Source organism: Protopterus annectens, chromosome 3.part0 (genome assembly GCF_019279795.1).
Source record: "Protopterus annectens isolate FY-2018-M chromosome 3.part0, PAN1.0, whole genome shotgun sequence".
NCBI classification, from domain to species: domain Eukaryota; kingdom Metazoa; phylum Chordata; order Ceratodontiformes; family Protopteridae; genus Protopterus; species Protopterus annectens.
In genome coordinates this window covers 1,917,972,455-1,917,994,468 of record NC_056731.1, presented here as the reverse complement: position 1 = coordinate 1,917,994,468, position 22,014 = coordinate 1,917,972,455, and the positions used below count along the sequence as shown (strand labels likewise).

The 22,014-nt window shown below is 38.2% G+C and overlaps 1 protein-coding gene across 1 annotated transcript in view; it reads left to right on the top strand.

The window, feature by feature from the left end:
- NBEAL2 (neurobeachin like 2) overlaps nt 1-22,014 on the top strand; it is a 3,059,867-nt gene that overhangs the window by 2,181,734 nt on the left and 856,119 nt on the right. The window contains exon 30 of the mRNA XM_044066003.1: nt 14,193-14,330. Coding sequence (XP_043921938.1) covers nt 14,193-14,330 — 138 coding nt within the window. The remainder of the gene's footprint in view (nt 1-14,192; nt 14,331-22,014) is intronic.

Below are 22,014 nucleotides of genomic sequence, written 5' to 3'. Positions count from 1 at the left end.
ACCTGCACAAATGTATTAAAACCCAAATATAACCTAGTACATATCCTTCACCACACACTGTTGTCTTCCACAACTGCAAAAGTACTGTCTTAAGACGCTCATACTGTCACTCGCCAGGTCAGGATAAAACAAGTGAGCATCATGGGTTCTTGTTCACAGCTTTATTGTATGCAAATGCATCATAAATAAGGTTAAGTAACTTTAACTTATAAACAAACTAGCTATCAACTCATCCTTTAAATCTCCAAACCTAGAAGTTTTAGCTTTGTTTCTCAGGTCAGTAATGTAAGCTGCAAAGTTTCCCTTGCTTTTGATCTCTTGTGTAAAACAAATGACTCTCCAGTGTCACGTTAGTCTGGGGTTACACATCTCTGAATTTGTGCTTTAAACACTCTGGGTCTTCCCTTGATTCAGCCTGCACAACAACACGATGAGTTTCTCCTTCACCTTCATATACTGTTGATGCATAGACAAATGAATGCTCCCTTTCAGTGGCCTCTGACCTGGTAGGTTCTGCAGAATGAATGCCCTGGTACATGCATCTCTATCAGAATAAGCTGCTTGTATAAATATATCATATTCTTGCTCAAATACTCAGTTCTCTACACTATTCTGAACAAACAGCAGTGGTTCTGGCTTGCAAAGTCCATTTGCCATAGTGACATATCTCAGTGGCAACTCTTGGAAACATGCACAAAACCCACACACTTATACATACATGCGCCTGAAATTTATGTCAGCACTTGCAACAACACAATGAGCCTTTGTAAAGCTGAATTTCATGAAATAAGTTTCCTGGGCACTGTAACACTTTGAAATCCCTCTACTGTAAAACCCACTTGCCTTGAAATTATTTTACTATACGAGCCGTTTATCTTGTTAAGGCTTTAATGCTAAATTTATTCATCATTATTTTACTGTACGGGCCTTTATCTCGTAATCATTTCAGTGCCAAAGCCATTTATCAACATTTTACTGCCAAAGTCATTTAGCATCATTTTAAGAAACATTTCGAACTGCACAATGCAAGTAAATTGAACAGTAGAAACTGAGGGCAAGGAACATTGTGAAATAATTGTACTTTGTGAATAAACTATCTCGATGTTACGAATACTTTACGAATAAACAGTTTCAAAGTCATGGCACCCTGCAAATATATTGCCTCAAAGAAATTGCAGTTTGCAAATGTATTGGGCAGGAGAAGCTCAGAGTGAGAAACACCTCAAAATAACTGCACTTTGCGAATAAACAGTACACAGCACACTGAAATTTCCCCAAAATGGCTGCACTTTGCCAAACTACTCTGTAATGGCGGTTCTCTGTGAACAGACACACCCAGGCACAAGAAACTTTTTGAAATGGCTGCACTTGACTGCACACAACAAATTCTCCAGAATAAATGCACAGCAATAAGCATGAACTGCAAGCACTTTTACACACTCTGAAATACTGTGAACAACTCTAGTTATGCTATTCAAGGCTTCAGTCAATACAAAGTAGGCATTTGTGCCAAAACACATGCAGTCGCCTTTGCTTTATTTATACTCAGTGTCCCCTTTTCTGCCCTTTGTATTATAGTTATTTTGCTAATTTAATCTCTTAATGTGCCTTTTCTGCCCTTGTGTTATAGTCATTTTGCTTTAAACATGCTTGTTTTACAGTTCTGAGGTAATTCTAAACCCTTGCGTACTTTTGTAATTCTCGTTTTATCGATTAACTCTGCTTTAAACATTTCGCCTGATTAATGAGCTCTTCATATTTCTCATTTGCTTAATAAATATTTCTGTGCTATTTGTTTGTAACAATAAGTTTTGTGCTCTTGTATTGCTCCGTTTAACCTCTCTTAATAAATCAATAATTTGTGTGTCCTTTACCTTTAACTTGTTTCTGGCCCTTGTTTTTTGGCTCTCATATTTTAGTTTGCCTTCACCAGTACCTCTGCACTTCATGGCTCTGAAGAATGGTCTTTGCTATCCCAGTTCTGACACTGTCCGCCAGGTCAGGATAAAACAAGGACATCGTGGGATCTTGTTCAATCAGCTTTATTGTATGCAAATATATCATAAATAAGGTTAAGTAACTTTAACTTAGAAACAAACTAGCTGTCATTCACGTGGATGTTAATATTGTATGCACCTTCAAAATGGCTTTGGAACAGGTGCTTGGTATTTATATGCACACGCAGAACTTGGAGATTCTTCTTAAAGGTACAACACACCTGTTATTTTACACAAACCATAGCCTAATTCTTAAAATTACATGCCATGTTACTGCCAGTGGCAGTCATAAAGACTAAAATTGACATGTTAATGCTAGTAGTCTTTATGAAACCTCTCAACTAGGTTCCTAGATTGAAACTTAAGCCTTACCATACTTGCAGTCAGTGAAACCTGACTAAACTTTAAAGTATATCCAAAAATGCATATGGTGCTTTTTGAGTCATTTGTTATAATAAGTCTTAACTCTTCTTTTTATTTATTTGTCCATCCATCTTTTCTTGACTGGGTTAGTCCCACTAAGCTAGTGACCACTTTTCAAGGGAGACCAGAGGTGGTATTTATACTACTAGGGGAAATTTGGCCAGGCCTTAGGGGAACTTCCCCTTCTCTTTTCAGTACAGTTTCACAATTAACTGTCTATCTCAGCACCCTTTCACAATACGATCCAGCAGCCCTAACCGCATTCTTTTGCAACAACCTTCACACATGCTACTCCCATCTAATCTGCTTTACTTATTTTTTTACTTGTCCAAGTGTCTTTAGCCATTAACCACATGACCTGCACAAATGTATTAAAACCCAAATATAACCTAGTACATATCCTTCACCACACACTGTTGTCTTCCACAACTGCAAAAGTACTGTCTTAAGACGCTCATACTGTCACTCGCCAGGTCAGGATAAAACAAGTGAGCATCATGGGTTCTTGTTCAAGCAGCTTTATTGTATGCAAATGCATCATAAATAAGGTTAAGTAACTTTAACTTATAAACAAACTAGCTATCAACTCATCCTTTAAATCTCCAAACCTAGAAGTTTTAGCTTTGTTTCTCAGGTCAGTAATGTAAGCTGCAAAAGTTTCCCCTTGCTTTTGATCTCTTGTGTAAAACAAATGACTCTCCAGTGTCACGTTAGTCTGGGGGTTACACATCTCTCTGAATTTGTGCTTTAAACACTCTGGGTCTTCCCTTGATTCAGCCTGCACAACAACACGATGAGTTTCTCCTTCACCTTCATATACTGTTGATGCATAGACAAATGAATGCTCCCTTTCAGTGGCCTCTGACCCTGGTAGGTTCTGCAGAATGAATGCCCTGGTACATGCATCTCTATCAGAATAAGCTGCTTGTATAAATATATCATATTCTTGCTCAAATACTCTCCAGTTCTCTACACTATTCTGATCAAACACGAGTGGTTGTGGCTTGCAAAATCCATTTGCCATATTGACATATCTCAGTGAAAACTCTTGGAAAAATGCACAAAACCCACACACTTATACATACACATGTGCTTGAAATTTATGCCAGTACTTGCAAGAACATAACGAGCCTTTGTATAACTGAATTTCACGGAATAAGTTTCCTGGGCACTGTAACACTTTGAAATCTCTCTACTGTAAAACCCACTTGCCTTGAAATTATTTTACTACACGAGCTGTTTATCTTGTAAAGGCTTTAATGGTAAAGTTATTTATCATTATTTTACTGTATGACCCTTTGTCTTGTAATTGCTTTAGTGCCAAAGCCACTTATCAACATTTTTACTGCCAAAGTCATTTATCATCATTTTAAAAAACATTTCGAACTGCTCGATGCGAATAAACTGAGCAGTAGAAGCTGAGGGCAAGGAACATTGTGAAATAATTGTACTTTGTGAATAAACTATCTCGATGTTACGAATACTTTACGAATAAACAGTTTCAAAGTCATGGCACCCTGCAAATATATTGCCTCAAAGAAATTGCAGTTTGCAAATGTATTGGGCAGGAGAAGCTCAGAGTGAGAAACACCTCAAAATAACTGCACTTTGCGAATAAACAGTACACAGCACACTGAAATTTCCCCAAAATGGCTGCACTTTGCCAAACTACTCTGTAATGGCGGTTCTCTGTGAACAGACACACCCAGGCACAAGAAACTTTTTGAAATGGCTGCACTTGACTGCACACAACAAATTCTCCAGAATAAATGCACAGCAATAAGCATGAACTGCAAGCACTTTTACACACTCTGAAATACTGTGAACAACTCTAGTTATGCTATTCAAGGCTTCAGTCAATACAAAGTAGGCATTTGTGCCAAAACACATGCAGTCGCCTTTGCTTTATTTATACTCAGTCTCCCCTTTTCTGCCCTTTGTATTATAGTTATTTTGCTAATTTAATCTCTTAATGTGCCTTTTCTGCCCTTGTGTTATAGTCATTTTGCTTTAAACATGCTTGTTTTACAGTTCTGAGGTAATTCTAAACCCTTGCGTACTTTTGTAATTCTCGTTTTATCGATTAACTCTGCTTTAAACATTTCGCCTGATTAATGAGCTCTTCATATTTCTCATTTGCTTAATAAATATTTCTGTGCTATTTGTTTGCTTAACAATAAGTTTTGTGCTCTTGTATTGCTCCGTTTAACCTCTCTTAATAAATCAATAATTTGTGTGTGCTTTACCTTTAACTTGTTTCTGGCCCTTGTTTTTTGGCTCTCATATTTTAGTTTGCCTTCACCAGTACCTCTGCACTTCATGGCTCTGAAGAATGGTCTTTGCTATCCCAGTTCTGACACTGTCACTCGCCAGGTCAGGATAAAACAAGCGAGCATCGTGGGATCTTGTTCAATCAGCTTTATTGTATGCAAATATATCATAAATAAGGTTAAGTAACTTTAACTTAGAAACAAACTAGCTGTCATTCACGTGGATGTTAATATTGTCGCTGCACCTTCAAAATGGCTTTGGAACAGGTGCTTGGTATTTATATGCACACGCAGAACTTGGAGATTCTTCTTAAAGGTACAACACACCTGTTATTTTACACAAACCATAGCCCTAATTCTTAAAATTACATGCCATGTTACTGCCAGTGGCAGTCATAAAAGACTAAAAAATTGACATGTTAATGCTAGTAGTCTTTAACGAAACCTCTCAACTAGGTTCCTAGATTGAAACTTAAAGCCTTACCATACTTGCAGTCAGTGAAACCTGACTAAACCTGCAGGTTAAGGATGAGGAAGTTATCCCTGCTGGTTACAACATAACTTGCACTGACTGAAAATGCACACATGCAGATGGAGTAGCATTCATATAATTTATTAAGACAAATCTCAAAAAAAAAAAAAAATAAACATGCAAGACCCTAGTAAAGCAAAAAGCTTATATATGGCCCTAAGATAAGTAAATAAGTTAGAGACTGCTTTCTGGGAATTTTCATCCGAGTATAGTCAGAGAGAAACGGATAAGGGGTGCTAAGTGAATGACCGGTTCCGGTAGAGTTTTCAATTCAGTCTGAAACAGCAGCTGCTTTTAAAATTTGCTAATAAATAGGATTTATACAGTATTGCACGATAATAAAAAGAATCAATCAAAAGAGTATGGAAAAGATTGAGAAGAGAGACTGGAAATGCGTTTTGCCAAGAAACAATGGAATACCATCTGTATGGTTCCCAGTTATGCAACAAAACCCATAAGGTTTATGATTTTTTGCTGGAAAGTGTTTGCAAGATATTTTTATATCCCAAACAGACTGCAGAGAATTTTTCCTTGGGTAGATAAATGCTGGAGGTATGATGTAAATGAGAGCTGTAACTGGGAACATGTTTTTTTGGGAGAATAAAACTCGGTGGATTTTAAAAATTCCATACAGAGCATTCTGTTAGACATTATGGTGGAGCAAATTGCACTAACTAAAGAAATTATTATTTTTAACTGTGGACACCAGATCTGAATTGCCTATACATAGAATAGCTTTACTAAGTTTAATGATATTAGCTGCCAAAAAACATTTACTAGAAAATGGTAATAAAAATCTAAATGAATTGTAATTAAAGTACTGAATGTTGTAGAGATACAATAACTAGAGGTAGGATCTTCAGAAAAGGGAAGAAACAGTTTACATAGAAATTGAATTTGTGAGAACAGTACATGCAGAATAAAGTTCAGGAGGAGGAGTGAGGTTTAAGGGAAGGCAAGAATTGAGCAACTTACTTAATAGAGAGAATTAAATTTGTTCAAAAGAAAAAGTTTAATGCATAGAAATAATGAAAAATATTGGTAGGCTATGACCCTGTTTCATTGATCTGTCCAGTCCGATAAATAAGGTACTGAGCTGCTTCTGGTATCCAGTCTCATCATTCATTAGTGCTGTGGTGCAGTAAGCTCCTTCAAACTTTTCCATAATCCCATGTGAGCTGCCGCCAGATCTTGTTTGCCACCATAGTAAAAAGATCTTGTTTTTGGCTGTCTGCAAAGTGTCAAATATTTTTGTGCTAAAATTTGCTTTCTTGAGCTACAGTATTAAATAGGGTAGTTTAGTATTTTTGCTTAGTATAAGTATATATTTTACTTGTTGACTTTTTGTATTTTTTCTAGTGACTTCTCAGTGCTAAGGCATTTGTTTAGCTTTTGCTTATTTCAATAAAAAAAAGTTTGTTTATTCATAGTTTAGGTTATTGTTTTTGTGAGTGTAGCTAGATTTTGTGATTTTGGATAAAACTTTTAAAAAATGTACCAAATGTGAACATAAATTCAAACCACAAGATTCACTCAATTGTTGTGTGATTTGCATGGGACTTGATCTTAATGTGGATTTTTCTGTTTGTAAGGGCTTCATCCCTAGCTTTTTGGCAAACAAGAAGACTAACCTGAGTATTATGGGACTCTTTCCCCAGAATAAGCAGAGAAACTTGATAGGAAGAAAGATAAAAACAAGGGAACCAAGAGCATGAAAAACATAAGAATTAGGATCAGGCTGCTTCTGCTTTACCAGAAGTGCCTAGGAGAGAATCTTCCCTCGCCTTGGTACCAGTCTGAAAGTCTCTGATATTACAGATAAGTCCCTTATAAAGTCTGCTAGCAGACATTCTTTCAAAACAGGAATTATCTAGATTTTTGTCTTTAAGACCACCATCTACCACTTCTTGACAATCTGTTCATTCCGTCAAGAATGTCTCAGAAGCTCATTGGGAACTAGTTATGAGGGGGATTCCTGAACACATAGATGGAACTGGGCATCATCTCACCCCCTCTGTTAACATGGTAGATTTGGTTGGCCCCCTCACCTCTTCCATTTACTGCATTGGTGCTTTTGCTACCTGCATCCTGCCACTTTGGCACCATAAATTCTTTTTGCCTCCAGTGCGAATACTGTCACACGTGCCTCCTCAGTGTAGAAATGGGTCTTGGAGTTGAGTACTTTACACTTTCTGTAGGGACAGCTTTCTTGGAACCATTCTTGGTGTTGGGATCCTTGAAGTTTGAACCTGTGCTTCCAGTCTCCATCACAAGATATTGTGGATGATTGGTATCAGAGCTCCCTTCCTTAGCACCACCAACCTCTGCCTTTGGACAAGGAGGAGAAGTCAGTTCTGAGGACCAGGCCGTCAATGCAGATGAATTCTGGACCTACCTTCGATGTCATGGAGAAGATTATAGCCTCCTGTCCACCCTGTCTGTTGACAGGGCTTCCACCACTTACATCTTCATCCAGAGATGCCCATCCCTCCTACTCATCAAACCATTCATTATGGTTGCTAGGGTCAGAGCAGAGTTGTATCCTTCAGAAATTCCCAGCAAATGCAATCTGACTATTCACAGCCAGAGATTGTCAGGAAAAAAATCTGTAAAAGGAAACATGTGGACTCCCCTTCAAAGTCCATGACATCTGACAGCAACTTGGATGAAAGAGAGGGCTTCCACCAATTCCATCATGAAGATGTGTTATTTGTCAAAGTCCTGGAATTATTGAAATAGACAAGATCTTGGCCATCCTATCCACCCTGTCTGGATGAAGAAGTGCTTTTTGTGGTGTACGGTTGTGCCCTTTCTACATTTTGGGTGGTCCTGCCTGCATGCTATGTTATTGGTTTAGTCACCAGGAAGCATGACAGAAATCTGATACATCAGAAGTCATTCCAAGGATACCAGGTAACATTTTATGTCCCCATAGGGATAGGTAGTTTTACTCTAAAGATCCTCTGTTAGACTCTATGATTATTGTTGCTTCCACCAAAAAGAACTCTTGAGTCTTCCTCTCTCCATCCGCAAATATGTAGTCTAGGGTGATCGAATGGGAAACTGTATCTACACCTTGGGTACTTTTGTCCTGAGAGCCTTAAACTATTTAACCCACATGGACTGATACCTAAGGGACCTAGCAAAACAAGCTCTTGATACTTTGGTTCTGCCTATGACTCGGTACTCTTCCAAGCAGCTGATCACCCCACATACCATGCTTAACATCAAAATTTCTCCATGCATCTGTACCATAATGCAGCCGATAGGGATGCCAGGGTAGTGGACACTAGCATAATGCTTTGGTAACATGCCTGATCCATTTATTTGATTTTATAAACAACTTTAAGGTGTCTTTTTTTGTTTTTTTACTAATGTCCCATTTGATTTGGACCTTCTGTAAAGGAAACATTGATCAAGGCTGAGCAATAAAGAAGACTTTCTACTGCTAGAGTCAAATTTTAGAACCCTTAGAGATCTTTCAACAGAAATTAAAAGGGTGCCAAATCCCTGTGGTTCTAGAAATCTTAGTGTCAACCCTTTGATTCCACTCTTGTTAGGAGTGGCCATGACAGAGGCAACCAATCCCTTTAATGGATGCTGATCACAACAGTGAAGGGGTCTGAAAACCAGGGATGCAGAGAGCCTTTTTTAGGAAGACCAAATCATCTCCACTTAAGGCTTACCTGACTGTCCACTTCTAAAGGTAGACAGGTGGGTAATTATCTTGGCAGCAGCTGAGTAGATAGCCATTACACAGTACTAATGAGTGCAACAAATCATATCCAAAGGCTATACAATACCACTGTTTTCCAAAGACCACCTTAGAAACAGCTGACATTACCCAGTGTTCCACCCCAGCAAATGAAAGCAGCAGTTTAGAAAGTGCTGGCCGTCCTTCAAAAAAGAGCCATCCAGAAGGTTGCACCAGACCAGAGATGGGGAAGAGTTTATTTGAGATTGTGTTTGTTTCCAAAGAAGAACAAGGACCTTGTGCCAGTTCCTAGACAAGAATGGCATAAACCTTTTTGCAAAAAAGATCCAGTTCAGAATGATTTTGCCATGCCTAAAAACAAATGACTGGATGTAGTCCATAGACCTCCAGGAAGTCTACCACCATACAAAGATCACAAAGGAGTCCAGCAGGTTTTTGCACTTTTGGATGTGGATCAAATCATTACCAGTTCAGAGCTTTGCCCTTCAGTCTTACCACAGCTCCCCCAAGGTGTTTAACAGGTACATGGCGTTAGTTGAAACCTGCTTGTAGCTGAAAGGGGTCAGAGTGTTCTCATATTTGGATGACTGACTCCAAGATGCAACAAGCAAAGAATCACTAACAGCCAAAGATTGCTTTTTTTGGGTCTACCTATTCTTGGATATCTCTATAAACTACAAATTTTTTTTTTTTGTAGCCCTGTCAACAAATCATCTTTATTGGATGCCACTTTGATGCAGCCTCTTCTCAGTTGTCTTTTAATCTCCGTAAAGATTACTCACTCTACAATATTCAGTTCAAATCTTGTGCCAATATCACAACCCCTGGTGGTGCTAGTCTTAAGAGTTCTTGACCTCTTGGTTGTCATAATTTCAGTGGTACTCTACACCAAATTTCATATGAGAATCCTGTAGTGTGTGTTTTCCGCTCAGTGGTCGAGCTGATGGACCCTGCTTCAGTTGTCATTCTTTTAACCTAGTCCTAGAGGAATCATCTGAACTGGTGGTTGACTTCCCTGTTTCTTCAACTAGGAAGACCATTCATTCTGCCTACACTAACAGCAAAACTAACCACAGATTCCTCCTCTCTGGGGTTGGGGGTGTGGGTCATTTTGAGGGGAGGATGCTCCAAACAGTTTGGACTCAGTCAGAGACTAGTCATCACATCAATATGTCGGAGGTTTGGTACATCAGGAAACAGAGAGGAATCAGATCTTACCCCTCATACTTTGAGTATGGCAGTGAGCATTGGATTTGGGTCACCTTTTAATAGCTATGTACATTTCTGGGAAGTTCACTAGACTAGCGGACAGACTCAGACTTGACAAATGCATCCTTATGCCTCATGAGAGGTCCTTCAGTTCATCACTGGCTGAATAGCAATTCAGTCACTGGAGCTAGCTTTGCTGCAGTTTGTTTGCCACGCCTTCCAACACTGTGCAGAAACTACTTCAGTCTAGTTTCCCCAGAGGGCCAGTCACCCAGGTATGCCCTAGTCTGCCAGTGGCCAGTCAGTCTATTCTATGCCTCTTCCCCTAATTCTCAAGTTACAACAAAATGCATCAATCTGCAAATCACAAGGGATTATCAGAGCCCAGACAGATTTGGTTTCCCCAGTCAGGCCTTACTTGAAAAAACTCCTTTGGCTACTGGATCTGCAACCAGACCTTCTTTCATACCACTCCAATCAGCCTCAACCAGACCTACACGACCTCAACTCAAACTAACTGCATGGATTTTCCAGTTCCCCTAATGGCCTGGTATGCTCCTTCAAAAAATGTAATCAGCATTCTTTCTGCTTTTCAGAATCAATCTACTCAAAAAAGATTTCTAAGGGCACATGATGCATTTTTCTATATGGGCAACCACTCAAGGGCTTGAACATTAATCAGTTTCTCTTGCAGACATTTGCAGCTTTTGAATACACTATTCTAAGCAGACCCCAGCTATTCCACAATTCAAGTGTGATTGGCTACCATTTGTCTACTGTCTCTAATACTAGAACAATACCCTAGCTTCCATCAAACTGTGCAAATAGCTTCTTCTTTGTCTTCTCACTAAGGACCCTGCTTCACCCTGGGATCTAAATGTAGTACTGGAAACACTAAGTCTTCCATTTGAACCAGGTTCTTCAGTAGGCTTTATGTATTTATCTAGAGATGCACTTTATTATGGTAGCTGTTACCTCAACTAGACAAATTTCAAAGTTACATGCCTTGTCTGTTACTGCACCACATTTGGTTTTCCATAATGACAAAGTATCCTTAAGAACTAATCCATCCTTTAATCCCAAGGTGACATACAATAACAGTATTAACCAGTCCATTAACCCTCTAGTGTTTCCAAATTATCCTAAGAAAGGAGAACAACTCGCATTTTACCTGTACACAACCAAAACTTTTAGAAAGGGTAACCAATTGGTTGTCTTACTCTTAACAGACTGGGCTCCAAAGTTTCTAAGCAAACACTGTCCAGATGTCTTTCTAACTGTATCTTTGTTTATACTTCCAACAGTAAGACACTAACCTCAAAACCAAATGCTCATTCCATAAAAGCTAATGTAACTTCAGCCTTTGTCAGATGTTCCTCCATTGATGGTGTTTGTGCAGCAGATACACTACATACCTTTTCTAAACATTATAAACTGGACATCTAGAAACAGAATAGCAATGGGGTTCTCGGAGGAATCTTGTAATGATCTACTTGATTTCTCAGGTATCTTAGGATTCTGACCCATCCACCGGATTGGACAGACTGATGAAATAAAATACAGAAGTTATGTACTTAACATGATTCTGGATCCTTTTGATCCAGGTCTATCCAATTTCATAACCCAGCTGATTGTCAATTTCCGCTATTTACTCAATATTCCATTGCTATTATTCTTGTTCAGGGGTCACTAGGCCATAAACTGTATCTGAAGGAAAGTGCATGGAGAATTATGGGAAGTTTGAAGGAGTTTGAGGCATTAGAGTACTAGTGGATAGCCGTACCTGATTCAAGGAGCGGCTCGGTATCCATCTACCATATAAGGTGGACTTTGATGAAAAGGATCCAGTGTTGCAAGTAGTACATAATTTCCACTTTTCTTTTAATGCATATGCACCTCTGTTATTGTGTAAAACTGTTTTAAATATGAGAATTTATTATATATATATATATATATATATATATATATATATATATATATATATACACACACACACACACACATAAACATATATATTATAAAACACAGTTTAATATAGCCAAACCAACATGGATTTGGGAGGCAGTGGAGGCTGGTATGCCTGGACGAAACATGCAGTCTGCACTCAGGCAGAGGGTGGAAGTCAGGATTAAGCTTCAGACCATGGAACTGTGAGACAGTAATCTTACAACCATGGCACCATGATGCCCTTCAGTTCTTAATGCTGACTCACCCATCCAGCGGTGAGGGTGCTGTTCCAGTCTTGCTGGGCAGCCAGTATGATAAGACTGCAATTACAGGGACAAGACAGGTGTAGCCTTACAAGGAATGTTTGCAGTCAGGGGACAGAGTTGGTGAGAATGCTCATCTATACTTCTGGGCCTGATAGCACTGAAGAAGCACCAACCTTCTGTCAGAGATCCAAGCCAGGATAGCCATTGATGCTGCCTATCTAGCTTCCATCTCTGACCCCCAATTGTGCAGCCATATTCCTAGAGAGCTCCTTAAAGCAGATTCCCAGTGGAAAAAAATGCAGAATTGCACAATGTGATGTGGAGTGCTGAGACCCAGGAGGACAGGGGATTGAGTAAGTTGCTTAGTAGCTGGAGGAAGATAGATAGTCAAAGATAGGAAGGACCACAGATAGTAGGTGGGTGTAACCATGGGTTAATCCTGGAAGTTCTTGATAGTTTGAGGGTGACTTGAAGCAATGTTGGATTTCTATACAGTATACAGCAGCTAAAACCACTAACACATAAGTTTGAGACAGCCCATTACTGTGCACTCAGGGGAATGCATGAAGTGCTTGAAGAATCATATTGTGGCTAACTGGTGAAGATGAGTGGAAAGCATATCTGTTACACTGCTGCATGATGTTTTCTTATGTTAAGATCTCTGATTATAATGAACAGGAATTCACATCTAGTTTTTCTGTTGATTTTCTGTGTTTCAATCTTATTTTGTTAAAGTTTTGGGCATGATGCTACATTATTTTGTTTAAGTTTTGGAATGTATAGCTAGCAGAATCAGTGGAACTGTCACAGATATTCATTCTACTCGTACTTCAAATATTTTGTGGCTTGTAGTGGACTTCTAATAACTTCTTCCTGTCAGAGTATAGGCACATAGAAGGGAATAGGGGGATCCTTAGTGAAATACTAGCACTGGTAGAGTTTTTAGAAGAATCTAGAACATAGGCTGCTGTTAAAAAGGGATAATTAGTATGGCATATAAAATATAGCACGATAAATATAGGAATCAGTCAGAAGAGGTTAGAAAGGATTAGGAAGAGAGATTGGATAAGCAATTCACCAAGAAACAGTGAGAGGATGTACACATGGCTCCCAGATATGCAACAAAGTCTAGAAGATTTAGGATTTTTGCTTGTTAAGTGTTTGCGTAGGTAATTTTATACCCCGGGCAGACTCTGAATAATGTTTCTTCAGGCAGATTACAAATGCTGGAGATGTGATGGGATTCAAGAGGTAATTGAGAACATATTTTTGGAAGTATAATGAGTTGGCAGACTTTAAAAATTCCCTACAGACCACTCTGTTATAAGTACTGGGTGAGCAAATTGGTGTAACTAAAGATTTTTTTTTTGAGCTGTGATATAGAATCAGAATTACTTAGACATAGTAAGCCCTTGCTGAGTTTAGTTTTGGTGGCTGTCAAAAAGCAGTTACTAGAAAACGGAAATCAAAGTTTAAACCAACCATACTGGAAGTAGTGAATATAGTAGCAGAGATGACAGAATTGGAAGTGGGATAGAAAAATGATAGGAGCAGGCAACATAGAAAAAAATGGGAATTGTTGGAACAATACATGCAGAATAATGTTTTAGAGGAGAAATGTGGTGTAGGGGAAGTAAGAATTGAATGAGCTATGCAATGTTTAAATGACCATGACTATATAGAAGAATATAAGTGATGTGTGATGTTTGCAGTGGAAATATATCAGCATTGTTTGATTTGATTTATATATAAGTGAGATTGCCTGTGTCATAAGTGATCGTTCAATAGAGATGTTTCTTGTTTAACAAATAACTTTTTCCCCTTTCTCTGCAGATATATGAAGGTGTTTGCAATTTGCTTGACAAGTTGTCAGTGTGGTATTATTCAGCTAATGGTACACCTGAGCTGAAAGAGATGGCCCAAATTGGTCTCCGGATTATTACAGGGTACATTTTACTGGATAATGTACAGGTAAAAATTGTATTTACATGCATTTATGTGAATGTTGGACAGTAGAATATTGGAGATTATTCCAGTTTTTGTAAAAGTGATCTGATGAATGTTTTTTATATGTATCTTATTTTTTTCGTGGCACACTGGTCAGAAGATATCCTTTACATGAAGTGTATATTATACAGTATATTTTGTAGTGCTTACTGATTATTAAAAGGCAGAGTTTGAAAAAAGACTCTGGCAAGATAATAATATTGAAATTTTATTTAATTTTGTATGATCAGAAGAGGATGATATGTAGATGCAATTAACTCTCATGAAAAATATGTCAAGGCAACTGACACAAGTCTTTTGTGAAAGAATGTGCCCTGAAGTAACACACAGAAATAAAGTTAGACAGTGCATCTGGTTTGGAGTGGAATACAGACTGGAGTAGTGGACTACATGTGCGAGCTCCTGACATCTTCACTGACAACCTTGTTCTGCAGCTCAGGTAGTGCTGGGGTTGTTTTGCAAAACTTGTAAATGGAGTACCCATACTCCACAAGATGTTAGGGAAGAACATTTAAAATGTGGAACAGTCAGTTTCATTTCACAAGTGGAAAATATTGTAGACATTCTATTTGGAGAAAAATAAATGGTGCCCTTAGTATTAATTGAATCATAAGAACAAAGATGCAGTTGTCAGAAGTAAAAGGTTGTGTTTTCCAACAAGTACAGTGAATGTAGTTTATTCCATGGGGGTGACTCATGTTACTGCCTGGGGGGAGGGGGGAGCACTGATGCCACATACTTAGCTACAGTAAACTCTCAGTTAACTGGCACTCATGGAGATTGGTAGATGCGGATAACTGTAGTTTCTGGTTGCTTGAGAGTCACTATTAAAATAGGCCTGACTAATACTGTACCCTATGTTACTTGTTTGGTTTGACTTGATCTTAGGTTGGGGAGAGAGTGAATTTATTACTATCTTCCTTTTTAAAACTGTAAAACTCTACAAACGTAAGGTATTTTTCTGCAGTGGGGGCAGAAAGTGCAACACATGAAAATTGTACTGTATTTCTTCGATTTTTTCTTTCTGGTTGCTTGAGATCCAGTTAACTGATAGTTTACTGTATCAGTTCTTGAGGTATGCTGTCTTTAGACGGCTTATGAAAATTCTGTGCAGTCTGGAAGTGGATCATATAATGGTAAACTTGGGTGAAGAACTGAATGATTTGTGAAATAATACATGTGCATCTTTGGAAGTGGTAACATCTGTAAGTAACATCTAAGTTGTGGATGCTTTGGAAATATAATCTGCATCTGTATAAACTTTATAGATGGGGATAAAATAAGGTTGGCTATAAAAGAGAGCAACAGTAGCAACATATCTTTGTTTGTGCCATAACAGAAATGCAGCTTTGCTCCCTCAACCCCAAAAGAACAGGCAAATGACAAATTTTGCTAACAAACTATCTTTGAAATGCTAAAAGTGCTATCAAAGTACTGTCCCTGAAACATGTCTACAGGTTTAACACAGAATATTCCATGTTAAGGAATTGCCAATCATGTATACTTGTGAAATGCCCTGACAAACTTGCCCATGCCATCAGTAGACTTCTAACTAACGCATGCAGATAAAAGTGTAAATGTCCTTACTAATTAATATACATATATATGTATATATATATATATATATATATATATATATATATATATATATATATATATATATATATATATATATATATATATATAATACAATTAAATAGATTATTTTTAATTATATGTCAGCATTTGCAGTATGTACCTTGCAAAATGCAAGCATACCTTCTCAAAATCAGTAATCCTCTATGCAGATGTATCCAAAGTAATAGCTTCTTGTGTGTTCTCCACATAAACAAGTCTGCTCACCTTCAGTTTCCCTAGCTACACGGTTGCCTTTTTATGGTGTAGACTCAGAGCTGTTACACAATGAAGATGCAAATGAGCAGTGAACTCCTTAGAATTGCTAAATACCAAATACTTGACTCCGTGTAGTTGATGTAAACATAGCACAGGCAGTCCCTCAGTGTTTGTTGGATTTTAGCTGTGAATGATTACTGGTAGGGAATTGGTAAACATGCCTTTTTATGGTGTAGACACAGGGCTGTCACACGATGAAGATGCAAATGAGAAGTGAACTCCTTAGAATTGCTAAAGCCCAAATACTTGACTCCGTGTAGCCAATGTAAACGTACCACAAGCACTCCCTCAGTATTTGTTTTTAATGGATTGGATTACAGCTATGAATGATTACTGGTAGGGAGAAGGTAAGCACAACAGCAATGCAGACTGTCCTGCATCCAGTGGGTGTCATACCTCTCAACCTTACAGAATTCCTCAGTGTTAACCAGTTTTGAGAGCAAAATAATGAGGTGCCACAAATTCCCAAGTGGCCCATTCAGTTCCTGAATTTCCCATGGTTTTTTTTCCTGATTTTGTTTCTGAAGTTGTTGCAGACATCATCACTTGGGGGGCGTGCACAATGACATTAGCTATGTGAGGCAGACTGCCAGCCTCTCGAAGAGCAATATTTAAGAAGTGTCACTGTTTGCATGCCTTGTTTTGTCTGTTTCCCCCATTATTTGTGGTTTTGTCTAGATTTCTTACTCTAAGAGATTGAGAGCTATGGTGCCATCCTTACATTGCTGGTGTTTTCCTAAACTTTTATATAAGCTCTCACATTAATTTAATCATTCCAACATACACATATTGCTATAAGAGTCACTGTGATGACATCAGGAAAGCAGCTTGTGTTCATTAAATGGGAAGTACAAGAATGTATCTGTTTTTCATGTGAAAAACAAAGTTTTTGATGCTAAAGAATATTTTGCTGTTAAAAGTAGTCATTCAGAAGTACAGAAAACCTGTGGAAAAATGTGAGTTCAGTGATATTTTAAATGTTCTTGCGCACATGCATAGTTTATTTAAATCAACACTGACAGAATTAAAAAAGCACATCACTGTATTCAGATTTATGGGAAATATTTTCATGTTAAAGTACTCTTCCATCTCTGGACATGTTTATTACTATGAAAGACATCTTATAAAGAGATTGAGAAGTATAGAATCTTGTTCATATGTGTCAGTTTAGAACTTGGCTGGACAACTGAAATCCATAAATCAAGCATCAGTTCTTTTTTAATTTCCTGGGTGAAAACATGCTGGACAAAATCTCATTTTTAAGACCTGCCAACCTCAGCCTAGCAGCCAGAGCTATCTAATTCACTGATTTTCGTACTTATAATGGCAAGGACTCTGTCTTCCATACAGATGCCTATCCAGAGCAAGCAGAGGTTGTACTGTAGTACTGTGTCCCAAGCCAGGAAGTATAGATGGTCTAATTTAATCTCAGACTTAGAAGATAACAGTCACAATGTAAAAGGAGCTATTGACCCTTCAGCACTTAGTGTGACTTGCAGGAGATGTTAAAACTTGTGTAAAGAATTTGTTCTGGCAAAGAGGAGTGTGCACAACCAGGGCTGTTTCTTCATTAAATGGAAACACGTCATGGAAATTTAAACTGCACCACTGATCTCAGAGTACTTTGGGAACTCCTGTTCTTGTGCGGCTTTCTATGTATAAAACCGACAGCAATAAAGAAAAAATATTAAGAAGTGTCTTTATTATTATTGTTAGTATAATGAGAAATTTGGAAACAGTACCCATCAATGATATCATGGAGAACTGTTCTAAATTTATATATCATTTAATCATGTAGAACTTAAATGTTAAGTGCAAGGCTGAGTTCAGTTACCATTTCATCACCACATCTTCTTCTTCTTATTCTGCTTAATACATTTCTGATTCACTCAGTGATGTAAGTTATCCTGTGATACACTATTCTTACTGCCATTAATTCAAGACAAATTGTATTTTACTTTTGCACAAGTTCAAAGTTTAATACAAATTCAAATATTAATATCAATAAAACACTATTGCTCTTCTGTTTATTTTCTGTTTAATATTTTGTCTGTTCAGTTTGCTTTTAAAAGGTGGTATCCCACAATTCCACTGAAATGGGTGGGGTTGCATAATTATGCATGCAGATTTTATGTTAATCAGCATGATGATTGTTGGCCAGTTGTACCTATTTTGCATGGGCCTTTGTTCATATTTTTTATGATTCCAGATTGAGAGATATGGTGATGTGTCAGGTTAGACTTACAAAGTATTAGATGTAATTCTGTCAAGGATGGAACTTGTAAGTATGCAGCACACAAATTCACAGGTTCTGTTCATTAACATACACCCTCCCCTTCATTTGTTGGCAACATCATATGATATTATTTCCATTTAATGTCCTCACACATTTTAAGGCCAATGATATAGAACAGCTTACAGAGTGCATGTCTCAGATTACTGGTCAGATAAGAGAAGAATGACCAACAAACACAGAGAAGTAAGGCAGAGCTGTATATTTGCAAATGGTAATCATAACTGGTTATATGATCACTTAGTGCACTACATCCAGAAATGATAAATGTACATATAAGAGTTGCATGGTTTCATATTACTGTAGATGATGCAGTTGGTTTTATGCAGAATGATTTTTGTTCCTTGCCGCAAAGCTGTTTTTGTGGCCGAGAGAAAGAAGGCACACTTACTGTGTTCTGAAGGTTCAGTGGAGTAAGAGATCGAATCCAGACCTCTGCAGAAATATCTCGTGTGTCTTAATATGTTGTGTACATTGCTTATCCTCATTTCAGCTACTTTCCCCTTTTTTAATTTTCTTTTTCTTTATTTTTTTTTTGGGGGGGGGGCAGTTTTTACACGATGCAGTGCTCAGCACAATTACGGCAACAGAAAAAATGAATGGTGGATTTGACTGTGCTTATCTTGTTTGTGCAAAGCATGGCAGTGTGCAAAGTGGACAACTGGACCATCCAGGAAGCAGACAGGACCCAGACAGTCAAAAGTAGAAAATGGATACATTGAATTAATTCTGTGGACACTACGCAAACCTAAACGACGTTGCGTGGCAGTTAACAGAGACACCTTAACAATGATTAGTAAACTAGGGAATGTCATGTAACTAGTCCTGTGGCAGCATGTGTAAGTGTAGGGCTGCAATACAGATTAGATAGTTCTGGGTGTAAGAAGTGGGTGTGCAACTTTTGTTTTATTGTTGTGACATTGCAGTTTGTAGCAGTAAACTGAAACATAGACAACTGTTATTTCAACTTTCTTGTGGCAACAGGTGTAAGTGTAGGACTGCCGTATGCATGGTCTTGGGTTGTAATACAGGTTATTCCATGTGCTTTTACTGTTGTTCCACTTCGCATTATATTCAGTCTCACTTATAGCACGTTAAATAGAGGAGCTGATATTAATTATATGTATGAGGGATGAGACATTATTATTGTGTTATCAGATGTATGACTGAGAGCATACTGTGTACTATATTTCTGTAAGTATAATTCTGCTATCTGGACTTGCATGGCCTTCACATTTGCCTAATAGACATACACAGCTGCCTGTATACACTATAACCTTGTCAGGTCACACACATACATGTGTAACAGCTCATACTGTTACTTGTATTTATGTATGATTCTTGATTATGTTTGAGCAGCACTTCTTCTGTGGAAAAGATGAAAAATCAACATTGTGGAAGAAAATGTTTTGTCTCTTATGCCTAGGTTTAAATCCCACAGTGTAAAACCAATTTTCAGTGTATAAAGATAAAAATAAATGTGTTAGTTCATTGCATTTATACCCCCTGTGCATGTCTGCAAACCTAACTCACCTAACAGTTACCTTCCAATTTCCAATGTATATTTCCAGGCTATATCAGTAGACACCCCTCAAACTAAGGCCAAGTGTCAGATTAACCTTCCATTTGCAATTATTTCATTCCTCACTGCTTGACACTGCTGCTATCTATTTAACATCATGGAAGTTCATTGCTCGGGTGTGCACACTGCAGTAAAAGCGATAAGTGGAATTGTCAGTAAAGCATCAGTCTCCATTGCTCTAGGTCTGCTGGTAGACATGGCTGGCATTAGTAGGGAAGGTGCCAGGTTTAGGACACAGAGGTGGGGTGTCCAAGATATTTATTGGACTCCTAGTAAAGCACCACAGCCCCAGGTTTCTGCAGGGGGACTATTCTGTCTCCCAGTACAAGTCTAAGGCTTGAAATAGTTTAGCCCAGGCAGTATCCAGTGCCATTGGTATCTAGCGCACTGGTGAGCAATGTAGGCATCAATTTAATGACCTACAGAGGAGGAAGAGGGATACTCCCGACGGTTGGAGGAATTTAGGACTGCAGACACCTCACAGCTGTGGAAGTATGAACTATAGAAAGTACTTGTAAGACTTAGAAAGTTTAATATAGGAAAGATTGTTATGAATAGTTGTTCTGTTGTTTTCTGTTGTTTTCCCACTTGCCAAAGATCGTGAGTTCAATGTCTGGGCCTATGAAGCTCGATTGGAGAGACTGAAGGAAGCCAAATGATATGTATGCAGCAGAGGAGAAGTGTTATTGTAGCATAAAAAGTTAAATACGGTTTTATTGGTATTTTATAGAGTTGTATCAAATTAAGCATGCATATCCCAATTGTAAAAGCAAATATGCATTCATTTGTCTCTAGCACAAACCAGTTGTAAGAGTCCAATATTAGACTTTAGTCAGAGGTTGTGGGTTCAAATACTACAATTTACGACTCTACAATACTGCTGTTTCTTTAATAATATTTGCATGAAATTAAACCCTCTATACCAGTGGCACAAATGACCTGCTGTAAACTGTAATCTGTATAATTGGAGCACGCATATGTGCAGTATATGCACATTTCAATGATTACTTGCAGTCTGTAGTATAGTGTGTATCTGTTAGGAGGTAAACTTGAATGTAAACCTTAAATAATAGTGTATGTCACATATGATTGTACTAATTTTATCTTTTTCTCTCATACCAAACCTCATCTTTTTCTTTTCTTTGTTTTTATTTTTTTATTTTTAAAAAATATTTTATTTTTATTTTATTTTATTTTATGTTTAAAAATATTTTTATTTCATTATTTTATTTTAATTCTATTTTTTTTCTTTTTTTGTTTGTATTGTGTGTCATCAAAGTGTGTCCATGTCATCCACATGTACGATCACCAATGTCCAGCATATATGTGAGCCAACCTGGCAGCACTGCCTCTGCTGCCCTTTCACTGTTTACACCCTCTGGTAGTCCTGCCCCAGAGGCTGGTCCAGTGATACTCTCCGAGGGCAGAGGTGGTGATTTCATCACCTGCAGTGAATTGCCAGGGATGGTGCGTACGGTGGTGCACGCCTATGTCAGATGGAGAGGCTGCTTTCCCTCATATTCCTGTGGAGGTGGAGGAGACGTCAAGCCCTTCAGCCACCTGCAGAGTAAAGTGAAAATGATGACAGTCCAGTGGGTGAGGACTTGATTTTCACTGTCCCCAAGCGTGATGGCCATGGCCCGGGTTGTCCCCACCCTCACCCCCAATTATGGTGTCCTCCAACCTTTTCTATCCTTCACCTTCCCTGTTTGTTGTCTTGTCTGTCTGCAGTTGCTTCCTCACCTACTCAACTTATTTGACACAGACACTACCTATGTCCCTTCCCTAACATTCCTCTCTCTCAAATAAAAAATTAATGGTCACCTGTCCCACAAAAAAAATTATCCCATGCATAGCTCTCCATTTTGCACATATATCAT